General features: G+C 46.6%; 2 protein-coding genes and 1 long non-coding RNA gene across 4 annotated transcripts in view; 1 reads left to right on the top strand and 2 right to left on the bottom strand.

Annotated features, from left to right (window-relative positions):
* Positions 1 to 12196, bottom strand: part of plpp2b (phospholipid phosphatase 2b) — a 28580-nt gene extending 16384 nt beyond the window's left edge. For both annotated transcript variants that reach the window (XR_003785634.3, XM_029147532.3), the window contains exon 1: positions 11770 to 12196. Coding sequence is in view for 1 of the 2 variants with exons in the window: in XM_029147532.3 (XP_029003365.1) it covers positions 11770 to 11830 (61 nt within the window). In the remaining variant the exon portion in view is untranslated. The remainder of the gene's footprint in view (positions 1 to 11769) is intronic.
* Positions 2286 to 3274, top strand: LOC129604005 (uncharacterized). The gene is made up of 3 exons (XR_008694519.1): positions 2286 to 2369; positions 2453 to 2893; positions 2950 to 3274. It is a non-coding gene; the product is annotated as an uncharacterized LOC129604005 (long non-coding RNA).
* A 2696-nt stretch (positions 12197 to 14892) lies between the features above and the next one.
* mier2 (mesoderm induction early response 1, family member 2) lies at positions 14893 to 22074 on the bottom strand. The gene is made up of 12 exons (XM_029148742.3): positions 21737 to 22074; positions 20545 to 20697; positions 20025 to 20138; positions 19735 to 19846; positions 18969 to 19048; positions 18627 to 18723; positions 18382 to 18533; positions 18187 to 18268; positions 18004 to 18098; positions 17795 to 17925; positions 17404 to 17546; positions 14893 to 16760 (listed from the first exon to the last, which is right to left on the bottom strand). The coding sequence occupies exons 2-12, from the start codon at positions 20569 to 20571 to the stop codon at positions 16348 to 16350; spliced, it is 1446 nt and encodes a 481-aa protein (XP_029004575.1). The 5' UTR covers positions 20572 to 20697; positions 21737 to 22074; the 3' UTR covers positions 14893 to 16347.
* Between the last annotated feature and the right edge of the window lie 1033 nt (positions 22075 to 23107).

The following is a 23107-nucleotide window of genomic DNA, read 5'->3' as shown; positions in this document are numbered from 1 at the left end:
CATGTTACAAGCCTGGTCTAAGAGAAGTGCCATGTTACAGGCCTGGTCTTACAGAAGCCATGGTTGTGCCTGAGAGAAGCTGTGATAAAGGTTATGTCTGAGTAAAGTCATGTCACAGGTCTGGTCTGAGTAAAGCCATGTCACAGGCCTGGTCTTACAGAAGCCATGTTACAGGTTGTGCCTAAGAGAAACTGTGATAAAGGTTATGTCTGAGTAAAGCCATGTCACAGGCCTGGTCTGAGAAAAGCCATGTTAGCAGTCATGTCTAAGACAAGCCATTTTAGCGGTTGTGTCTGAGAGAAGCCAAATCACAGGCCTGGTCTGAGAAAAGCAATGTTACAGGTTGTGTCTGAGAGAAGCTGTGATAAAGGTTGTGTCTGAGAGAAGCTGTGATTAGGGTTGTGTCTGAATGAAGCCATGTTACAGGCTGTGTCTGAAAGAAGCCATATTACAGGCCTGGTCTTAGAAAAGCAGTTTAGCAGTTTTGTCTGTGAGAAGCCATGTAAGGGCCATGCCTGAGAAATGCTATGTTACAGGCCTGGTCTAAGAAAAGCAATGTTAGCAGTTGTGTCTATAATCAGCCTTGTTAGCAGTCGTCTTTAAAGGAAGCAGTGTTCGCAGTCATGTCTGAGAGAAGCCATGTTACAGATTGTGTCTGGGAGAAGCTGTTATAAAAGGTCATGTCTGAGTGAAGCCAGGTTAGCGATCTTGTCTGAAAGAAGCCATGTTACAGGCCTGGTCTGAAAGAAGCCATGTTACAGGTCGTGTCCGAGAGAAGCGGTGATAAAGGTTGTGTCTGAGTGAAGCCATGTTACAGGTTGTATCTGAGAACCGTAGTTTAGCAGTTTTGTCTGTGAGAAGCCATGTAAGGCCAATGACTGAGAAATGCTATGTTACAGGCCTGGTCTAAAAAAAGCAATGTTAGCAATTGTTAGAAGCCATGTTAGTGGTTGTGTTCAGAGAAGCCATGTCACAGGCCTTGTCTGAGAAAAGCCATGTAAGGGCCATGACTGAGAAATGCTATGTTACAGGCCTGGTCTGAAAGGAGTCATGTTACAGGTCGTGTCTGAGAGAAGCTGTGATAAAGGTTGTGTCTGAGTGAAGCCATATTACAGGTCGCGTCTGAGAGAAGCTGTGATAAAGGTTATGTCTGAGAGAAGTCATGTTACAGGCCTGGTCTGAGAAGAGCAATGTTAGCAGTTGTGTCTCCGAGAAGCCACGTCACAGGCCTTGTCTGAGAGAAGCCATGTAAGGGCTATGACTGAGAAATGCTAAGTTACAGGCCTGGACTGAGAAAAGCCATGTTACAGATCACGTCTGACAGAATCCATGTCACAGGCCTGGTCTGAAAGAAGCCATGTTACAGATTGTGTCTGGGAGAAGCCATGCTACAGGCCTGGTCTGAAAAAAGCAATGTTAGCAGTTGTGTCTGAGAGAAGCTGTGATAAAGGTTGTGTCTGAGTAAAGCCATGTCACAGGCCTGGTCTGAGAAAAGCCATGTTAGCAGTCATGTCTAAGACAAGCCATTTTAGCGGTTGTGTCTGAGAGAAGCCAAGTCACAGGCCTGGTCTGAGAAAAGCAATGTTACAGGTTGTGTCTGAGAGAGGCAATGTTGCAGGCCTGGTCTGAAAGAAGCCATGTTACAAGTTGTGTCTGAGAGAAGCTGTGATAAAGGTTGTATCTGAGAGAAGCCATATTACAGGTCGTGTCTGAGAGAAGCTGTGATTAGGGTTGTGTCTGAGTGAAGCCATGTTACAGGTTGTGTCTGAGAGAAGCCATATTACAGGCCTGGTCTTAGAAAAACAGTTTAGCAGTTTTGTCTGTGAGAAGCCATGTAAGGCCCATGACTGAGAGAGGCCATGTAAGGGCCATGCTTGAGAAATGCTATGTTACAGGCCTCGTCTAAGAAAAGCAATGTTAGCAGTTGTGTCTATAATCAGCCTTGTTAGCAGTCGTGTCTAAAGGAAGCAATGTTCGCAGTCATGTCTGAGAGAAGCCATGTTACAGGCCCGGTCTGAGAGAAGCCATGTTACAGGTCGTGTCTGAGAGAAGCTGTGATTAGGGTTGTGTCTGAATGAAGCCATGTTACAGGCTGTGTCTGAAAGAAGCCATATTACAGGCCTGGTCTTAGAAAAGCAGTTTAGCAGTTTTGTCTGTGAGAAGCCATGTAAGGGCCATGCCTGAGAAATGCTATGTTACAGGCCTGGTCTAAGAAAAGCAATGTTAGCAGTTGTGTCTATAATCAGCCTTGTTAGTAGTCGTGTCTAAAGGAAGCAATGTTCGCAGTCATGTCTGAGTGAAGCCAGGTTAGCGATCTTGTCTGAGAGAAGCCATGTTACAGGCCTGGTCTGAGAAAAGCAATGTTAGCAGTTGTGCTGAGAGAAGCCATGCTACAGGTCGTGTCTGAGAGAAGCTGTGATTAGGGTTGTGTCTGAGTGAAGCCATGTTACAGGTTGTGTCTGAGAGAAGCCATATTACAGGCCTGGTCTGAGAAAAGCAATGTTAGCAGTTGTGTCTGAGAGAAGCCATGATAAAGGCCTGGTCTGAGAAAAGCAATGTTAGCAGTTGTGTCTGAGAGAAGCCATAAGGTTCATGGCTTCTCTCAGACATAGCTTTTCTCAGATATGTAAGGGCCATGACTGAGAAATTCCATGTCACAGGCGTGGTCTTACAGACGCCATGTTACAGGTTGTGCCTGTGAGAAGCTGTGATAAAAGTTGTGTCTGAGTAAAGCCATGTCACAGTCCTGGTCTGAGAAAAGCAGTTTTGTCTGTGAGAAGCCATGTTACAGGTTGTGTCTGAGAGAAGCTGTTATAAAGGTTGTGTCTGAGTGAAGCCATGTTAGCGATCTTGTCTGAAAGAAGCCATGTTACAGAGAGAAGCCATGTTACAGGTTGCGTCTGAGTGAAGCCATGTTACAGGCCTGGTCTGAAAGAAGCCATGTTACAGGTCGTGTCTGAGAGAAGCGGTGATAAAGGTTGTGTCTGAGTGAAGCCATGTTACAGGTTGTGTCTGAGAACAGTAGTTTAGCAGTTTTGTCTGTGAGAAGCCATGTAAGGCCCATGACTGAGAAATGCTATGTTACAGGCCTGGTCTAAAAAAAGCAATGTTAGCAATTGTTAGAAGCCATGTTAGTGGTTGTGTCTCAGAGAAGCCATGTCACAGGCCTTGTCTGAGAAAAGCCATGTAAGGGCCATGACTGAGAAATGCTATGTTACAGGCCTGGTCTGAAAGGAGTCATGTTACAGGTCGTGTCTGAGAGAAGCTGTGATAAAGGTTGTGTCTAAATGAAGCCATATTACAGGTCGCATCTGAGAGAAGCTGTGATAAAGGTTATGTCTGAGAGAAGTCATGTTACAGGCCTGGTCTGAGAAAAGCAATGTTACAGGTTTGTCTCAGAGAAGCCACGTCACAGGCCTTGTCTGAGAGAAGCCATGTAAGGGCTATGACTGAGAATTGCTATGTTACAGGCCTGGACTGAGAAAAGCCATGTTACAGATCACGTCTGACAGAATCCATGCCACAGGCCTGGTCTGAGAAAAGCAATGTTATAGGTTGTGTTTGAGAGAAGCCGTGTCACAGGCCTGGTCTGAAAGAAGCCATGTTACAGGTCGTGTCTGAGAAAAGCCATGTTACAGGTGATGTCTGAGAGAAGCCATGTTACAGGCCCTGTCTGAGAGAAGCCATGTTACAGGTCGTGTCTGAATGAAGCCATGTTACATGTTGTGTCTGAGAGAAGCCATATTACAGGCCTGGTCTTAGAAAAGCAGTTTAGCAGTTTTGTCTGTGAGAAGCCATGTAAGGGCCATGCCTGAGAAATGCTATGTTACAGGCCTGGTCTAAAAAAAGCAATGTTAGAAGTTGTGCCTATAATCAGCCTTGTTAGCAGTCGTGTCTAAAGGAAGCAATGTGCGCAGTCATGTCTGAGAAAAGCCATGTTACAGGTGATGTCTGAGAGAAGCCATGTTACAGGCCCTGTCTGAGAGAAGCCATGTTACAGGTCGTGTCTGAATGAAGCCATGTTACATGTTGTGTCTGAGAGAAGCCATCTTACAGGCCTGGTCTTAGAAAAGCAGTTTAGCAGTTTTGTCTGTGAGAAGCCATGTAAGGGCCATGCCTGAGAAATGCTATGTTACAGGCCTCGTCTAAAAAAAGCAATGTTAGAAGTTGTGTCTATAATCAGCCTTGTTAGCAGTCGTGTCTAAAGGAAGCAATGTTCGCAGTCATGTCTGAGAAAAGCCATGTTACAGGTGATGTCTGAGAGAAGCCATGTTACAGGCCCTGTCTGAGAGAAGCCATGTTACAGGTCGTGTCTGAGAGAAGCCATGTTACATGTTGTGTCTGAGAGAAGCCATCTTACAGGCCTGGTCTTAGAAAAGCAGTTTAGCAGTTTTGTCTGTGAGAAGCCATGTAAGGGCCATGACTGAGAAATGCTATGTTACAGGCCTGGTCTAAGAAAAGCAATGTTAGCAGTTGTGTCTATAATCAGCCTTGTTAGTAGTCGTGTCCGAGAGAAGCCATGTTACATGTTGTGTCTGAGAGAAGCCATCTTACAGGCCTGGTCTTAGAAAAGCAGTTTAGCAGTTTTGTCTGTGAGAAGCCATGTAAGGGCCATGACTGAGAAATGCTATGTTACAGGCCTGGTCTAAGAAAAGCAATGTTAGCAGTTGTGTCTATAATCAGCCTTGTTAGTAGTCGTGTCTAAAGGAAGCAATGTTCGCAGTCATGTCTGAGTGAAGCCAGGTTAGCGATCTTGTCTGAGAGAAGCCATGTTACAGGCCTGGTCTGAGAAAAGCAATGTCAGCAGTTGTGCTGAGAGAAGCCATGCTACAGGTCGTGTCTGAGAGAAGCCATGTAAGGGCTATGACTGAGAATTGCTATGTTACAGGCCTGGACTGAGAAAAGCCATGTTACAGATCACGTCTGACAGAATCCATGCCACAGGCCTGGTCTGAGAAAAGCAATGTTATAGGTTGTGTTTGAGAGAAGCCGTGTCACAGGCCTGGTCTGAAAGAAGCCATGTTACAGGTCGTGTCTGAGAGAAGCTGTGATAAAGGTTGTGTCTGAGAGACGCCATATTACAGGTCGTGTCTGAGAGAAGCTGTGATTAGGGTTGTGTCTGAATGAAGCAATGTTACAGGCTGTGTCTGAAAGAAGCCATATTACAGGCCTGGTCTTAGAAAAGCAGTTTAGCAGTTTTGTCTGTGAGAAGCCATGTAAGGGCCATGCCTGAGAAATGCTATGTTACAGGCCTCGTCTAAAAAAAGCAATGTTAGAAGTTGTGTCTATAATCAGCCTTGTTAGCAGTCGTGTCTAAAGGAAGCAATGTTCGCAGTCATGTCTGAGAAAAGCCATGTTACAGGTGATGTCTGAGAGAAGCCATGTTACAGGCCCTGTCTGAGAGAAGCCATGTTACAGGTCGTGTCTGAGAGAAGCCATGTTACATGTTGTGTCTGAGAGAAGCCATCTTACAGGCCTGGTCTGAAAAAGTAGTTTAGCAGTTTTGTCTTTGAGAAGCCGTGTAAGGCCCATGACTGAGAAATGCTATGTTACAGGCCTGGTCTAAGAAAAGCAATGTTAGCAGTTGTGTCTATGATGAGCCTTGTTAGTAGTCGTGTCTAAAGGAAGCAATATTCGCAGTCATGTTTGAGAGAAGCCATGTTACAGGCCCGGTCTGAGAGAAGCCATGTCATAGGTTGTGTCTGGGAGAAGCTGTTATAAATGGTCATGTGTGAGTGAAGCCAGGTTAGCGATCTTGTCTGAGAGAAGCCATGTTACAGGCCTGGTGTGAGAGATGAGGGATAAAGAAGTCTCCAGTAAAAACAGAAGACTGTAGAAATCATTTACAAAAGTTCTTCAAAAGTAACTGAAAATAACTGTAAATATATAGTACAAACTACTTCTCTTAGGAACACAAGATTATATACTTAAGTGTTTTGCTATATATTCTGTGCAGTACCAGATGCGTGCTCTAGGGATAGTATGGAGTAGAATTGTAAATTTGGTGTAGTATCAGACGAACACCTCTAGAGGCAGTATGGAGTAGAATCTGAACTTGATGCAGTACCTGGCAAACGCCTCTAGGGGCAGTATGGAGTATAATATGATTTTTGAGCAGTACCAGAGAAATCCAGCAGAGGAGCAAGAGAGTAAAATGTGTGTAAAGAAAAGGAGCTCCAAAATTCAACTTTAGACCAAAATGAGGTCCATACCTAAAAAACAGAGGGTAGCTTTAGGAGAGCATTTTAGTTGATTTTAAGTGATGTTTTAGTGAGGACCGGCCAAAATGTCCTCACTTCCCAAAAGTGTCTTCCCTTTGTTGGTCTAAAACCCGTACTGGTCCTCAAAAAGTAGCAAGTGTGCGAACACACACACACACACACACACACACACACACACACACACACACACACTATAAATAGATGCAGATGAACCAGGTCTCCATCAAACCGCGAGACAACCCCTGCACCCAGGCCGACTGAACTTCCCCCACTTTAAAGCTGAGCAAAGCCGAGCTCGGAGGTCCTCACGCATCTCTTGGTGGGTTTGTCTGCGTGGAGAGGAGCTGGCTCACACCTGCTTGTGTGGATGGAGGGAGAGTTTGAACGCTCCCACCTTGGAACGTAGCAGGGAGCTAATCTCCAGCTGCCAGTCAGAAGCCTCCACCCTGAGCCTCTAATGGGAGCCCATTTGAAGTCAAAGGATGTTTTCTGATCTCACGTTTATAAAAAAAAAAAAAAAAAAAAAAAAAAAAAAAAAAAAAAAAAAAAAAAAGGCCAATTGTAGAAGCTTTGGCTCAATTTAGGAAGGCTTCTCATTTACCTGGCTGTAAATTATCATTCATCTGCCCTGGCACCGCGGCGTCTAGGCTGCTGAAATGGGTATTAGTGCGACAAAGAGCCAGGGAATTGATAATAGCCGCGTGTCAAGAGGGTCTGAAGGAAATAACAGAGTCCTGTGAGCGTCACACAAAGACTTGGGCATGAATTGTACCCTCTGACAAACAAAGATGTCAGTGTGTGGGGATATTTGCATGTTCCTTCATTCCTTCCTCTGCTGATGAATCACGTCCTCCGTTCCGTTTTTCCCCCTTTACTTAAAGTCTTTCATTCTACTCTCTGCGGCTCCATCATCCTGTCCGTCATCCTCTCGCAGCATCCTCCCACACTCTTCTCCCTGTGTTGTAAATATAGAGGCCTCAATGGGACGGTGCTTTATTTAGATGGCAGATGTGCAATTACGTGGACCACAATCGCACTCTGGGGCCGAGACTCGAGGCTCGTCGTGTCCGCTCACTGACTCTTTTTGTTTCTAGTTTTTTTTTGTTTTTTTCCCGGCTTCCCATTCTTTTTCTCTCACGCGTTCCTTTTCCCCACATCTACATTCGCTCGCCGTCCTCCACTTTTTCGCTGCAGAGCGGCGGACGCCGGCAGCAGTCGCTCGAGTGGTTTGAGAGCAGCACCTCACACCTACTTGCCCGGTTCCTCTGACACAACCCGCTGCACCTGCAGAACCGCATGGATTTGCAATTAGCCGGCTCCACACGCTTGGTTTTCATAATGCATATTTTCATGGCGTGTAAAACCTGGGTCTGTGGCGTGAGGGGGGTGTTCCCATGCTCCCGGCTGCTCTGCTAGACCTAAACCTTTCCTTCGGGGTCACAGCTGGAACAAAACCCCACTCCGTCTAATTTCCTCCGCTCTCACGTTTCATCTTTCCAGCATAAAGGTCACTATGAGAGTGAGCATTCTGAGTCGCTCTGGTTCCTTCAACCTTAACTTTTCCCTGTCCGTTTACTTTAATCTGTTATTTTGATCTGAACATGTTTCCAACTTCTCCCTCTCTTGTTGATTCCAAGGAGGCAGTCACTGTTTGTACTTCCTCTCTCCTTCCTCTTCCTTTTGCTTCCTGTCTCCATTTCAAACGCTGTGTTGACCTGGCAGCAAGAAACCGGTTTTTCTAAATCTCCACACTGTACCAACAGCAACAAAACTGACTGTCTCACCCCAAGTGGGACTGACTAACGTGGAAGGTATTTGCTGAGCCTAGACCTCTGCCGGCGTTGGCCTCTGGAATTCCAATTCGCTAGAGAAACGCCCAACTTCCCTATAGTCACACCAAATCCTGCTGCTGCGGCGGCCCATTCTTTATTTTGATTCCCACTGTTAGGCCCCGTCCATCATTTACGCATGCTTAGCTACAAGCCGTGCAAGCGGAGACGGGCGGCGGGCGGGGCCAGATGCGCCGCGGTCGGGACCGGGCTGGCAACCACGCTTTGTTCCTGGAGAGGATCAAAAGGAAGAGAAGGCCACACAGGTTTGAGCCTGAACCCGAGCCCGAGCCCGGTGCCGCTCGGTCGGGCCCGGCCGAGCGGCACCGGGCCGAGCATGCCGAGTCCGAGTGTAATTCACGACGTTTAGCTGCTGTCAAGCCGACGTTGCTTTGAGCTTGTTCAGTCTTTTTGCATAGGGTTTCAGTTTGAGTTTGCTCGAAAGAAAAACACGTTTTTAAGGCACTCAACCATGAGCCAGTAAAAGTCAGTGGAAAGATGGAAACCCTCGCAGGTGCAAGGCAGATCAGTTCTCATTAGCTGACTGTAAATTTACCCCTCAACAATGTGAAAACCACACAAATTACTATAATGATGCAAAATTATACCTCCTCTTGAAATCAAATGGTGTTTTGAAGCATTCCTCCTGGGGGTTGTGGCCTAATATCTCCAACGCGCCGACTGTCACAGAACATTATCATCTGATAAGAGACGTTCCCCTTGCGCAATGAAAATCGCTTAAAATGACGACAAAAGCAAACGCATGTTCCTCCCAGGAATGCAGACGCTGATGTTCGTTAGAAGGGCCTCCAGTTGCACGACACGACTCCCCCGAGGAAAGCGAGCCTTCGCCTCACTTCGCTGAGAACTCAGGCCAATCAGGCTTCCCAACACAAGCGCATTGGAGGCCCAGCTCCCCCGAGACGCTGCAGAAACTCCAACCGACAGCGGGGTCAGAGAGCGGGGTGCCGGGACGTTTGCGATGTAATTCAATAACACAATGGAATTACAGTTTAACTTCATAAAAAGTATGAGGAGAGATGTAACAACGGTTCAGATTTCTGGTGCTGTGGGACGTCGGGAGTCGCTCTGTGTGTCAGCGTAAAATACATATTCAGTCAATAACAAACTAACAAAGAAATTAAATTATGTAAGTGTTGCATGAATCATCTTATGCTATCGATAGGAAAAAAAAATCATAACGTGACTAAACACCACAAGCTGCTTGTGCACGACAGAGGCGTGTGTGTGTAATCAAGTCTTGAGCAGAACTGGTTTGTCACGAAGTATGTGGAGTGGAAGAAGTGTGTGTGTGTGTGTGTGTGTGTGTGTGTGTGTGTGTGTGTGTGTGTGTGTGTGTGTGTGTGTGTGTGTGTGTGTGTGTGTGTGTGTGTGTGTGTGTGTGTGCATGTGCGTGTCTGTGAGAGCGCAGGTGGTGCACAAACACAATCCAGCACAACCCACAGCTCATTACTACACCCGGCGCCCAGGTCTGTGCCTGAGGCAGGCGGCAAAACTACTGCACCTGTTCAAATGAGTCAGGAGGGCGAGAGGTTAAATCCTCTCCTCAAAGTCAATCTAAAAGAAAAGCAAAAGATACGATACGAAAAATGAAAGAAGTCCGCAATGACAGACAAGATGAAGAGATATAACTGATGCTATGATATAACAAGACCACCCATTTGTACAACACAAGGAGTTGTTTGTGTGATCTGGGCTGAAAGCACATTCCACTGTTACTGGCTGGTTTCACTCGGCCTTGGAGAACGACTTGGTTACAAAATACAGTTAAAGTGACCAAGACATGAGTGGAGAGCGAATCGGGGCTGGATCATATGAGAACAACCAGCGCTGTTCACGTTTTCGTTCAACATGAGGAATGTAAATAGTCCCAAAAGCAGACAACCCGACTCAGACCTCGTTTCCATAGACACTAATACTCAGCATAATGACAGGCTCCACCATGTTGTTATTACATGGCTGGGGCAACCTCACATGCGCCTGGGGTTGACTTGATGAGTTTTAGGTGGGTGGCACAAGGGAAGGGTGAGGCCAGAGGGAGGATGCAGCCATCCAGACCCGACCGACCCAAACCAGACCTTAATCCCAGACTCGTGACAGCGGACTGGCGAGGCTTATCAGGTCCAGCCGTCTGCGGATGTGAAAAGCAGCCCTAAGCCCTGCAGAAGGCCGGAGGGAAGCTGGAGCCGCGCCGCACAGCACAGCACAGCACAGCACAGCAGTGCCACACATGCATGAGCCTTCACCAGCCGCACAACCGCCGCCAACGCGACACCAGGCGCCTACTCAACACGCAGCTGTCATGGCATCATGCATTCCCACATTGTAATCATTTACTATTTGCTACTTATTTATTCTTTCAAACATGTAAAAGCAGTTGAAATACCAACACACACATACGAAAAAAGGAGAACCATTACAGAATGTTAATATTCGTGCACCATAGTCCAAGTTGTGCTTATCATCAGATTTATACAGTGACATAACCTTTGCCATTGTCATTCTTTGCATATCCCTCAACTACCCACTCAACAGTTGTCATGGTGATATCATCACAATTGGTAAAGTCTTGTTACAACATTTGTTCACTATCACTATAATTTCCTTTTCAGCTTTAAGTTTCCAAAACATAAAGCTCAAGTACCTTTTGATAGTAGTTTTGATTATGAATGCAGATGATTCCTCTGAGCAAATGTTTTTTTCTAAGCCAGTACCAATATTGACAAGAACCTATTTAACTTGTCTACTGCATCCTCCATTCTATTAACCGATGTGTCATTGTCTGCAAAAATATTGAGATGTATTTGTTCTTACTGTAACTGTTTCTAATCAATTTATATAATATATTCCAAGTGCCTCTCATGTTATTTATAATGTCCTCTAATACATTTGAGTAATATTGTTTCTTACATCTCCTCATATTTCAGTTAATCTGTTCTTATATATGAGTCTTATATTTTACTTCGGCCTCCTTATATAATACATTCTTCTTTTTACATTAGTATTAGATTACATTGTAGCACACACTTAAATATCAAACAGAACATCTAACATCTAATTGCATCTTATTTTTGGAGTATCCTGCGTTGTACATGTGTCTATTTTCTAACGTTCAACAGTTTTCTTGACACCTGTGATCGTCCATATTTAAAGAAAATGGAAAAGGACTCGAGGAGGGTACAGCGTCTCATAATGTATGTTTTGTTGAGTGGACATAAAACTAATCCTATAAAGATGTGGCTCGGGCTGTGGAAAGGAAAGGATTTCTGAAGTGTAGGAAAACTCACAACTGGTCTGTGGAAATACAATCACGAGTAATTAGCGCTTACAAACGCGAGTAGCATGCATAAAAAACTAACATAAGGCTTCCAGAGACACTGCGGAGTCCTGCTGCAGTTTGCTGAGCGGCGTGGAGCGCGGATCAGGCCGAGAGGACAATGACAGCGTTTCCTGCCACGGACCCACACGGCGCCGATCAACGTCACCTCGTGTTTTGGAGCTGCAGAGGGTGACGCGCTGGAGCCCGGTGGCTCCGCTCGCCCTTTGAACGGTGAACGGGGACCGGGATCGGCCGCGTGCGTGCGAGCCGAGAAATCTCACCCTCAAGTCACGCGTAAAAGTCACGGACTGCTGACAAAAACGCAGCCATTACAACAACAAGACGCGGACGCAGCAGCTGCTGTGTTTCCATGACTTACCCACAAAGACGCACAGCACGTCCATCAGGACGAAGAGCCTCTTCTTCATCGCCGCGTCCATCTTCGTTCTGTTCACCAGCCGAAAAGCTCAAGTGCTACAAACTACTTTCTGAGTAAAGCGTCCATCTGCGCTCTGTTGAAGTGAGAAGTCCGAGCTACGCGAGCGACCTGCTAACCTGCGCCACGACTTCTTCCGGGATCCTCTCCACTACCTGCGCCAACATGGACCAGACAGGTGTGCGGCTGCGTCCACGCTGCGTTAAAAGTGGAGACACGCGACGCAACCGGGAGCCTCGCGTCCTGTCGCGCGCGTTACTACAACTAGAAACGATCCTCCGACTTCACAGCGTAGGACGCGTCCGGAGAATCCAGTAAAAGCGTTCACGGCGCACGCACGCACGCGCGCGCGCGCGCACTCACACACACACACACACACACACACACACACACACACACACACACACACCAGCCCACAGCACTGGTCCCTCCTCCCGACTTCCTCGTCTGGCGATCTGCTCACAGCCGGGAGGTTCTGGCCAGCTGCTGTCTGACTGTTTTCTTCCTCTTCTTCTTTTGCAAATGAATTGTATTAATGTTTATTGTGTGCAAATGACTTAATCAGTATAAAGTTTAGCCTATGAAGGCTGAAAAGACCAATAAACAGCGCACAAACTGCCCTTGTAGGTGAAAAACACTGGACGAGAATAGGGCGGATAAATGAGGTAAAGTCCCATCCTATCGTTATGTTGCACAGACTGTGAAGTGATTATGAGATGGGAAAGGCTTTAATTGACTCAACTCTGGCCCCCTTTCAGAAATCCTCACACAGATGATCTCATCCCATCATGCACTTCTCATGGACGCCCCACGGGGCCAAGTTAAAACAACTTTAAACTGCTCAGCGCTGCTGAGGGCTCAAACCGCTCGCCACTCAACAGATTTATATGGAAGCAGAGTAAAAAGCATACAGGTTCCAAATAAGGTCCACACACATTCGTCAACAGCATCCTGCGGTCGGGAGTCAGACCCACGCCGAGCACAGCTGGTGGGCGTTAAATAAAACAGACAGGACAAAAACCCACGGCCCCTGGAGCATTGGGGCATTTATAGGCCACGCTGGGATGAAGCATCATTAGCATGACTTTACATCAGCAGGACTCTGGGCCACAGTGTGGACCTTGCTTCATTCATTCAGTCAGTATTTCAATACGAGGCCACCACCTGCTGGTCGCCCTGTAATGGGTTTTTATTACCATTTACCTCTGTTTCTCGGTAAACACCATGTTTACACTCAGTCTATTAGCCGTAACCGTCACCATAACCATTAGGCTATTACCACTGGGTTAAGTAATTAACCTCACATGCACGCACACTTATTATAATGTAAAGAGAAAATATCTACACATTTGTAAATTGTAGTAATAGACAATATATTAAAATAAATTTCTATTTTTATGTTGTTTCAAGCATTCGGGGCTCTAATGAAGGTCAACAATGGTCTTCAATACAAACTGGGGCAGACTTCAGTCTAAAACTAACATTTCTCTGCCCCCTGGTGGCTGTTTGTAATTAGCACGGTATCATGGCCTTAACTGGACATGGGAACTGGACTGAGAGTAACAGATTAATTCAGCATTAACAGATACAACATTTACAACCAGCACAATAATCTGAATTTCCAATGAGCTCAGTGAATCTATGTGTGTACAGGCCGTCTGGTGCCTTTTGCTGCTCTCCTGCATACTTCATTCCAACTTTGTTGGCCCTGAATATTGTGTGATTGGCGTGGACAACCGGAGGCCTTAGGAGGTAGAGGGACGGTTTCAGGACACAAGAGCTTTTCCTGCTCTGCACAGGTCTCGTGTACATATTACCTTCTCAACTAACTCTCACGTGCATGTGTTCAGTGACTTGCGGTCGGGGTAGGCAGGAGAGGCGGGACTTCACCTCGCTGACAGTAACGTAATAAGTAACGTAAGTAAAAACGTGATTAAAAAAAACTAAAATAAAAATTCATTTCTGTCCATTAATCTGTGTTATACATGTTATAAACTATATATATTTTTGGCGAAGAATTTCAATTATCTTAACATTTTGCTGAATAAAAATCATTAAATCTGCACATTTTCTGATCTAATATGGCGAGAAACCGGAAGTGAGGCGTCAGCGAGGGGCGCCTCAGCCCCGAGGCTTCAGATGGATTTATTCTACACCATGTATACATTTATACAACCTGCCTAATGTGTTTATCAATGTTTTTGTGACGTGATTACTTTTCTGATCGCGCTAAAACCGACAGAGAAAACTCACGAGGCGAGGTTGGACAGGTCTCCGCCTCATCCAGAAGGGGGCGCTGCTACCACCCTTTAACGCAGGGTAGCCCCACATGACTTATTGAATGACACTACAGTAAGTAAAACATTGAGTGAAGTATTCTATATGATCCCAATGAAGAGCAATCATGTAAAACTGATTAAAGCAGTATTTAAAGTTTTAAAAACACAAAAAACTTCACTGAGGGTCAAAATCTACACCTCTCTATACTTTAGAATGAGTATGAATTGTGAAAAATACTGTTCATGAAGCCGGTCAGGTCTCTTACTGCTATCAAAGATATGTTCCTTCAAGGCCAAACATATTCCTTTAAGTGAGATAGGAATGATGATAAAATGTGAAATGTGACCAGTATTAATATGCAGCCTGACAATTAAATAGTGGAAAATACACACTTTTAAAGGTATTATGATTGTACAATCTGACTCCAGAGGACTTTGTGCCTCACCAGCCATGAACCTCACCACCAGCCACTGCATGTGTTAATATAGTGTCCATCACCATGCATTGGTAGTGATATAACGTAACCTTACTCTGTAATATTTATTTAATTTACATTTAAATTACAGCAAATTCGAGTAGTGATCCCACAGAGTGAGAACTACTTGTTCTTGTTCAACAAATAATAAGTGAGTTCTATGCAGACAATCCTCATCCTTAAGTCCTAGTGCAGTTTTCTGCTACATTTAACTATTTTTTGTCTTCCTTCCTATTTTAATGTTATTGCACACACAAACTAGAGCAGGTCCAGGTCTCAGGGTTTAAAATAACTAATGTAAGAGCAAAAGGTAATATTACACCATTATTTATTTTAATAATTGCCTTCAAAATATAATAATTATAAACAAATATAACAGAAGCAGTACAATATATAAATTGCAAAAGTTTTTTTTAAAAACAATTAACAAAGGCAGTCTTTTTAATCCATTTCCTGCCTTCATAGTCTTCTCTCCTGAACGTTTCCCCAATGTAAACAGTCGAAGACAAAACAAACGTTGATCTGAAACCAGCTCGGCTTTAAACAGGGATCACAGAAAGAGGCTGTTCACAGAAACAAGGGATAGACAGAAGCACAGATGGGATGTACCTGTGTGACAGACAAAAAGTCATGTGTTTGTCTTTATAAATAAACTAAATGAACAGTAAAACTTATTAATTGTTTCCAATAAGAGGCACTTCAAAGCCCTTCCAGTAATTAGCTTGAAGCTTGTTCTCTAAAATAATAACATCCAGGATATTCTTCTATATATTTCACTACATCAGGTACAATCTACACGGATTGCATGTTGCTTCCTCGTTGCTGGTTTTAAACAGGCGCTGGAGTCCGCTGACAGGAACCTGCATTATTCTCTCATTGGAAACATAATCTCAAGTAATTAATGACAAGTATTATTTGTTCCGCCTGTTAAACATCAACAGCTGTTTGTGTGCACCTGCTGAAACAGGATGATCTTTGGACCCCAGTGTAATTTGTGATAACGTAATTTACCCACAACAACAACAACATCAACGACAACAACGTGTCAATTCAGAAGACTTCTGCTGATTTGATGAATATCTGCATAAAAGGTGGGGACTTGCTGGCTCTATTTGTTTCATTGTGCCTGAATGTGAGTCATAAATGAATTCTTGGGGGAAAAAAAAAACACGACAGCCAAAACTAAAACCGAGTCTGCAAAAACACTGTGCTGTTTGCTGCTCCGACGCTGCTTCATGTCGAGAAACTCCAGGAAATATATATATGAGGAACAGTGACATTGTAAAAGGCTGGAAGTCCACAGAAGCACAGACATACGAAGGATGAAAGTGGAACATTAAAACATCAACCGGTTTACGTCACGTGTTCCAGCAACAGGCAGCCGAGTGACTGTAAAGACACATTTGATTACTGTTGAAAGGAGTTCGTAAAAACGTGAGCAGCAGTCAAACTTCAGCATCCGAGCTGTTTCAGACGGATACGGACCGGTTCCACTCTACGTGTCCACGGTATCCACTCAGATGTCCGTTGCTTGTTCTTGTGCAGGTTGTGGCAGTAAACTGTGACTAAACAATTAATCCACAGATGAAAATAGTTCTTACCGCTTGGACAGAAGCTTCAAGTGTCTCGATTTAAAAAGATGAGTAACAGTCCAACTGTTGCCTACAGCCTGAACCAAAGGTAGATAAAAGCATGTTCTGTCCGCTGTGAATACCAACACAGACTAATACCTTTGAGCACATCGAGTACCACTACATTTAGATTCCTCAAGTCCCGTCGCTGTGTGAAAGAGCCGGGATGCTGGACGGGATGAATGCCTGGAAGTGTGATGAGAGCGCAGCGGATGATGGAGGCGAGGTAGACGGCAGGCTGAACTCCACCTGCGAGCCGCGGGGGGCACCGGAGCCGCCGGCTGCCGCAAAGTCAGGGCCCCCGGGGGCAAAAGGTCCGCCGAGCATGTGCAGGCGGTAGAAGCAGGACCCTGGGAGGCTGGGACGGCCCCGGCAGGCCCAGCGGGAGCTCTGGGCACGAGGCTGGGACTGGGACTGGGGAGGGACCGGAGCGGAGCCAGGATCCTGCAGGTCGCCCGCAGGTGGGAGAGAGAGAGGACAGCAGCCAATCAGCTGCTGAGGACACGCCTCGCCACACAGCTCCGACATTCCCATCACCAGCGCCCCATCTGCACAGACAGCAGGAGTAACGCAGGCATGTTTAGCTACTAGAAAGGATTTACTAGTAATTACTACAAATACAGAATCAGTGAAAAAAAAGGAGTAGCCTCGTGTAGGAAACAACACTGAAACTTTAAAGAAATTATTCATAAAAATGTCTTCCAGGAAGTCATACAAATCAACTCAAACTCAAAAATGAGAGTTTACTGCACAGCCCAAGAGGAGCCGCTGGCTCCGTCCAGAGCTGGGTGACTTAATGGCACCGTTCTCTCCGCCTCCCCCTCTTTGTTTACCTGCAGGCCCAGCCTACACTCTGTGGCCTGAGTGGACGAGTTCAGGGCTTTAAGAGAAAGCGAGGAGTTCGTCTGCGCCTGGGACGGCCCTCCTCCTCTGGAGCGCCATGGCAACACACACACACACACACACACAGTTGCACATGCACAAAACAGAAAGTGAAGAAATTATGGGAAAAACAAAAAAGGGATATAAACAAAATAATTCATGATACATGAAAGTGAATGTGAAAACTTTCAAATGAAATCAAATGAAATCCACACACTCTAAATACAACATGATGGGTGTATATGTTGTGACAACAGCTATTTGAGCCACTGGGTCTGAAGGTTGCGCCTGCTCCACCCCACGACTCACCTTGTCTTTCCAGGTCCAGGTTGGACTGGGGCGGGAACGGAGACTCCAGGTGCCGGTGCCCCACGGAGCTGCCGGACAACAACCCCGACGAGGGGCTGCTCTCCTCCAGCTCGCCAGCCTCCCCGTCCGGGTCGCCATCCTCCCTGCAACACGCGGAAGCAGATACGCAAAATGGAGACGGTTCACTAAAGACTTTGACTGTAACTTTCCCTTTAAAAAGGTCACAAGTAGAGGAAGAGAAAGAGAAGTGAGGTTTCTACAGGGGAACCTGCACATCAGGAGAATGATGAAGGAAATGGCTGATTGATGAGGTCATCGTGCCTCGCGTACGTTTCTCTTTTGACATGAACGCAGTTCGTGCAGCGGGTCGCGGCCTCAGAGCCGTACTCACAGGCCGCCTGTCTGCAGGCTGTACTTCTTGCGGGTGATCCTGGTGGCCTGCTGGGTGAAGTACTCGTGCCGGTCCGACTTCTTCCACATGTAGTAATACTCCACGCACTCGCCCACGGAGCGCGTTCGGACCTGAGGAGACACAGCGTCGGAGCCGTCGTGAACCCGAGCGAGCGGAGCCGGCGGAGCACAGCGGGGGGGCGCCGTTACCTTATTGGCCTGGATGAGGTGGAAGTTCTTCCCGTAGACCCGGTAGCCGTGCTCGAAGCTCCTGCACTCCTCCTCGCTCCAGGCGCACAGCTCGTCTAGAAGGAGAGGACGAGGAGAGGTGGTACGTGCGCGCTCTCACGCTAATGTGTTCACAGCCACGGACACGGACAGGAGGCCTCTCACCACTGAACACCTTGACGTTGAAGCGCAGTCGTCTCAGCGCCTCGTCTGCGCTGAAGTTGCATTTGACCAGTTCGTACAGAGCCTGGGAGTCGAGAGGAAACGAGACACGGAACATTTCCCTCAAAGTGAGCCACAGGTTGAGACTTGGAGGGTGATGGATGCGTGTCCAGGGCTCAGTGTGGTGCAGGACTCGACCTGTTCGTTGTCTTGAACGGTGGAATCCCGTATTCGGGTGCACGCTGCCCCCTCTTGGCTGCGGGGTCTCTGTGCATTCACCAGGAACTCCTCCACTTCCTGCACGGGCAGAACACCGGGCCTCCACAACAACTGGTCCTGGCCGCTGCCGACTGGGCCGACGCAGAGGTTTCACACCGGTCAACGACTTCATGTGTCAACACTTTAATACAAAAGGGTTCCGATGGCGGCTGCTACGGTTTTACCTCCAGTATCTAGAGTTAGTTCCTTACCACCCTCATGGTAGCTAAACGCGCTGAGCGGGGGGATTTTGGCCTGGTACATAGAACCAACCATGATCTCCTGAGAAGGAAACACACACACACTTGAATGTAGCATATTGCTGTGACAGTGGACCAGAACTACATCTCTACCAAAGTCCTAATCACAGATTTTTCCTCTAATAAATGAGTGTTCAGGTTAAAGCTGTCTAGATTTCCACATGAACGAAGAGATATAACTCAAAACTATTTTGCACATAAAGGATTTTTTAACACCCCTTTGACTAAGTCAACACAGGCTCCGTGGGGTTCTCCTCAGTGACCTGCCTTGCGTTCTTCATTGCAGGCGCTGGAGACGCCGTCCGACTCCTCGTCTGATGAGTTCACAGATGTGTCTTTGTCGCCGCCTTCGAGAGACAAAGCAAAGAGGGGATGAGGCCAACGCCCACGCAAACATCTGGTTGTGGCACGTTCATGCCTAAATGTTAAGGATCTTATGAGGACTCTTTTGTTATTTGCTACCATAAGTGAATTGCACTGGATGTCAGGAGTTAAACTTAAGCTATGTCAGGTTAGTTTTTGCATAAGCACTGACAGAAGTGATGAACACCGGGGTGTGATTGATATCATTTTTATTTTTACTCTTTTCCTCATCAACTAAAAGGGTCTAAGAGCAGAGGAAGTCTGCAGACAGACAAACATTTGAGATTTGTGACATTTTTCAACCTCTCATACTGTACATTTATTTTCATCGTACACTGCAGACTCAGCACTAATGTTGTGGGTTCTAATTCAATCTTTACCAGAAGAAGGATGTTTCATGATTTTTAAACTAATTCAACTGACAGATGTCTGCGTTCCTTTGATATGATTCGGTTTCATGGACAGGAGAGACACAGAACAATACAAGCTGTCATGACACGCGACACTGCGTAAGAAGCTGCAGTCTCAGCAAGGAGCTAAACCAAAACCCTAACAGGCACGTGAATGCATCACAAAACTAAAGTTCTGCTCTCCTCTTCAGTCCAGCTGCTTACAAGCAGGGCTTCTTTTCAATTCAAGCGCATTTTAAAACATCTTCGTTGTGCGTTACCTTGGAGGTGGTGGAGCAGATCTGAGGTGTTGGAGGTGACTGGGGGGGCGAGATAATCAGCCGATGATGCTTGTTTCTCCTCCCCAGGAAAGGGATCGTCTGTTATTTGATCCTGAGCAAGAAAAGTTTAAAAAGCAAAAATGAATAAATAAATAGATATTGCCTCATAAATAACATAGATTCTATTATAGCTTTGTAAATACATGAATAAAAATAGACATGACGTGAGTTAGTGAGTGCGAGTACAGTCATTATCACCACACACTGCTCGGCCCCGGGCTGCGTCTCACCTTGTGCCGTGTCATATCTGGCAGGCTGGCAGCCACGTGACAGCTGTCCTTCTCTGGGTCTGACACCGAGTAGCCATACAACGCCAGCAGCTCCTCCAACGGAAGCTCACTGGCCTAGAAACCGGCCACGGGTGCGAGGAGAGAAGGAAAACAAAGCGAAGACACAGTGAAATTACTCCCGCGTCAGTTGTTTTAAATGAATACAATCACAGGCGCCGTTGGCATTTCCCCTCATGAATCAGTGTGGCACAGAAGGAAAGCGGTTGTTGTTGTTTGCATATTGTGTAAATCTAACAGTTAATATAACTGTATGGAACATGCACACACTCGCTAACATTCTTCCTCATCCTGCTGCCTTATTTAAAATGTGTGTAAAGCATTCACATAAACAGTAAATATGTTTAAACCTTGAGGCTAAACAACGACTTAATTAGTATAATTATGCAAGTTACAGCTGAAGAATTAGTTTTGGTTGTTGAATTAATATTAATATTAAGAATAACTGTGAGTGTGACCGTACAGTGTGGGAGTGTGCTGCCATCTTCATGGGGTAACGTCTCCTCCAGCTCCTCTTAAGGCCTGATGATGATGATGCTGATGATAGCCTTCATCGCTGTAGCTCATCCCCCCTCCACTAGGCCACAACTTCCACGCAGGTAGGCCTTTGACCCATCTACACACACACACACACACACACACACACACACACACACACACACACACACACACACACACACACACACACACACACACACACACACACGTATGACCGGGTGCCAGTTGGGCGGCACACGTGCCCAGTCAACATGGGGTCAAACAGTACCAGGCTTGATCCCGGTTCATCCCATTACCGATCAGCTGGCTCCTGCACCTTTTTTTTCATTTACCGTGGAGACCCAAGTGTCAGTGAAGGCACCACAGGTGATAAGCAAGTCCTCGGGCTGTATTAAGTTACAACACCGGCTTCTACTGCATTGCTCTAATGTTCTGCTGTTTCTGCGGAACTGATTTAACGAATCGCTTGATCAAAACGTCTACGTTTACGGCCGCATGCGAGAAGAACTAGGGCTGGGAGCTACAGAGAGGCCAAGTGATGAGCTCAAGGCTGCTCTCATGAGCCCACGTTACACTTCCTCGAACACTCGGCGCTGCAAAGTTGTAAAAGTCCGCAGAAAGTGCGGGCGTCCCGGCGCCCGGCGCAGAGCGGGACCAGGGGCGCTTTCCTGTGACTTGGTGCTGAACGTGCCTTCTCTCCCCGACGCGCTGCGAGGAGGAAACTACCAGTTCTCAACATTTCCGAAGCAGACGGTCGGAGTTGAGCTCCGCCGAGTCCTGACACTTCTCCCAACTTTTCCACGCAGTCCCCGTCCCGCGTGCGGGGCGGAGGGGGCGCACCTGAAAGCGAGCAGCCGCGGCGCGTCGGAGGGGACCCCGCCGGGCGTCCTATTGTTTCCAGGGCTTTACTATCGAGGCGGAGGGAATGGCTCTTTAAAAGCCCAGAACGCGGAGAGGCGCTACGCTGGAGAGCTTCTCCATTCCCCCCTCCCCAGCTTCCCACTTTAAAAGCCGCCGTAGCCGCCTCTCCGCCGGCGTTCGGCCGCCGGCGACGCCGCCGACAGCCGCCCGTAGCGCGCCGGCCGACGCCGGTCCATGAATCGGCGCGGTTTCCGTGCGATTCGGGCTCGTTCCATTGCTCGTTTTCGCTCACTTACCTCCGCCATTCCGTTTCTGCGCAGGCTGACTATTGCCCGGATGTTGTAGGTCTACGCTGCTGCGCTGCTCCGTTTATTGCGGCAGCGATCCGCCAGCGGCGGCTGAGCCACAGTTGCTGTAGGAGCGAACTTCCACACAAGTAATTGATCTATTTCTGTCCCTCTTCATCGCTTATGTCACAGCGTGCCTGCTGTTTTATCGCCGTTTAAAAGCTGCTTCCTGCTTTCGGTATCAAAACCAAAAAAAATAAAACCCAAGCACTTATTTTACAACATGCACTAAAACAAACAGACAAACAAACTAAACCGTTCCTGATGAATGCCGGTGCCTATGTTTTACGTCATACACGTATATAATTATGGGCCCTGTTGCCGCTGCTTGTGCTGCTACACGTGTTGAATGCTCGCGTTGACTTATGTTATGTGAACGAGGGAGGGGACAGGACGTGCTCAGAGCTGATAAAGCTACGACTCAACTTCAGCCCGATAGAAAAACACACAGTTAATGTATATGGTGAAAACCCGTGGCATCACGCAACGCCAGCGAACAGCACGGATCACATGACGACACAGTACTTTTGGTTTCACAAGCAGCAAGTGCCTTTTTCTGCAGGTTCTTACACAGAAGCTTTATTCCATATATTCAAACAGTCAGTTGAACAAAAAACAAGACCATTTGTAGCCACTTGATTTCCAATTTCCAATCAGACAATTTAAAGAGTTACAAAGTAGCAGAGAGTGAGCTTTATTCACATGTGCCACAGCTTTGGTTTCCCCACACTTACAACACAATGACTGTAACAGGACAATGGACACGAACCTTCTGGAACTCTGCAGCAGGTGTCACAGTGAAAAACTGCCCCTCGAGGTGGATGTGAATGAAGCTGGAATATGAAGTGTTGACCAACATGCTGCTGCTCCCTCGCTCTGAGACCTCTCCTCTCTTTATTGGCCGCTGTGAAAGGTCTTTAGTGCTTTTACGAGTGACACACGCTGCATTGTGTCTCAATCCTTTGTGTGTTTAAGTCAAGCTGTTCACTAAACAGCCATTTCAGGTTTTTTGTAAGCTTTTTCTGTTAAGTGTACATAAAAAGTGTACATAAAACTCACACTCCTACAGTTTTAATAAGGCAACTCAGTAGCATCGATTTGTGGAGCCCTCATTTAAAAAGTGCTTATAAGGATTAAAGTTAATTTAACCTCTAGAAAATAACTGGTGGTTTGTGACAACACAATGGTCATCAGCTGCTCTGTTGTGTGTGTAGCTGGTCAGTGCAGTAATGACAGCAGACTACAGGGTGCAGCATATATGTACATGTTCTGGGTGTGGGAGTGCATCGTGGGGAACCGGGCACTGAACCGTGACCCACA

The sequence above is a fragment of the Betta splendens genome, chromosome 4 (assembly GCF_900634795.4).
Source record: "Betta splendens chromosome 4, fBetSpl5.4, whole genome shotgun sequence".
Taxonomy (NCBI): Eukaryota; Metazoa; Chordata; class Actinopteri; order Anabantiformes; family Osphronemidae; genus Betta; species Betta splendens.
The sequence above is the reverse complement of the archived record's forward strand: the minus strand, read 5'-3'. Positions and strand labels throughout refer to the sequence as shown.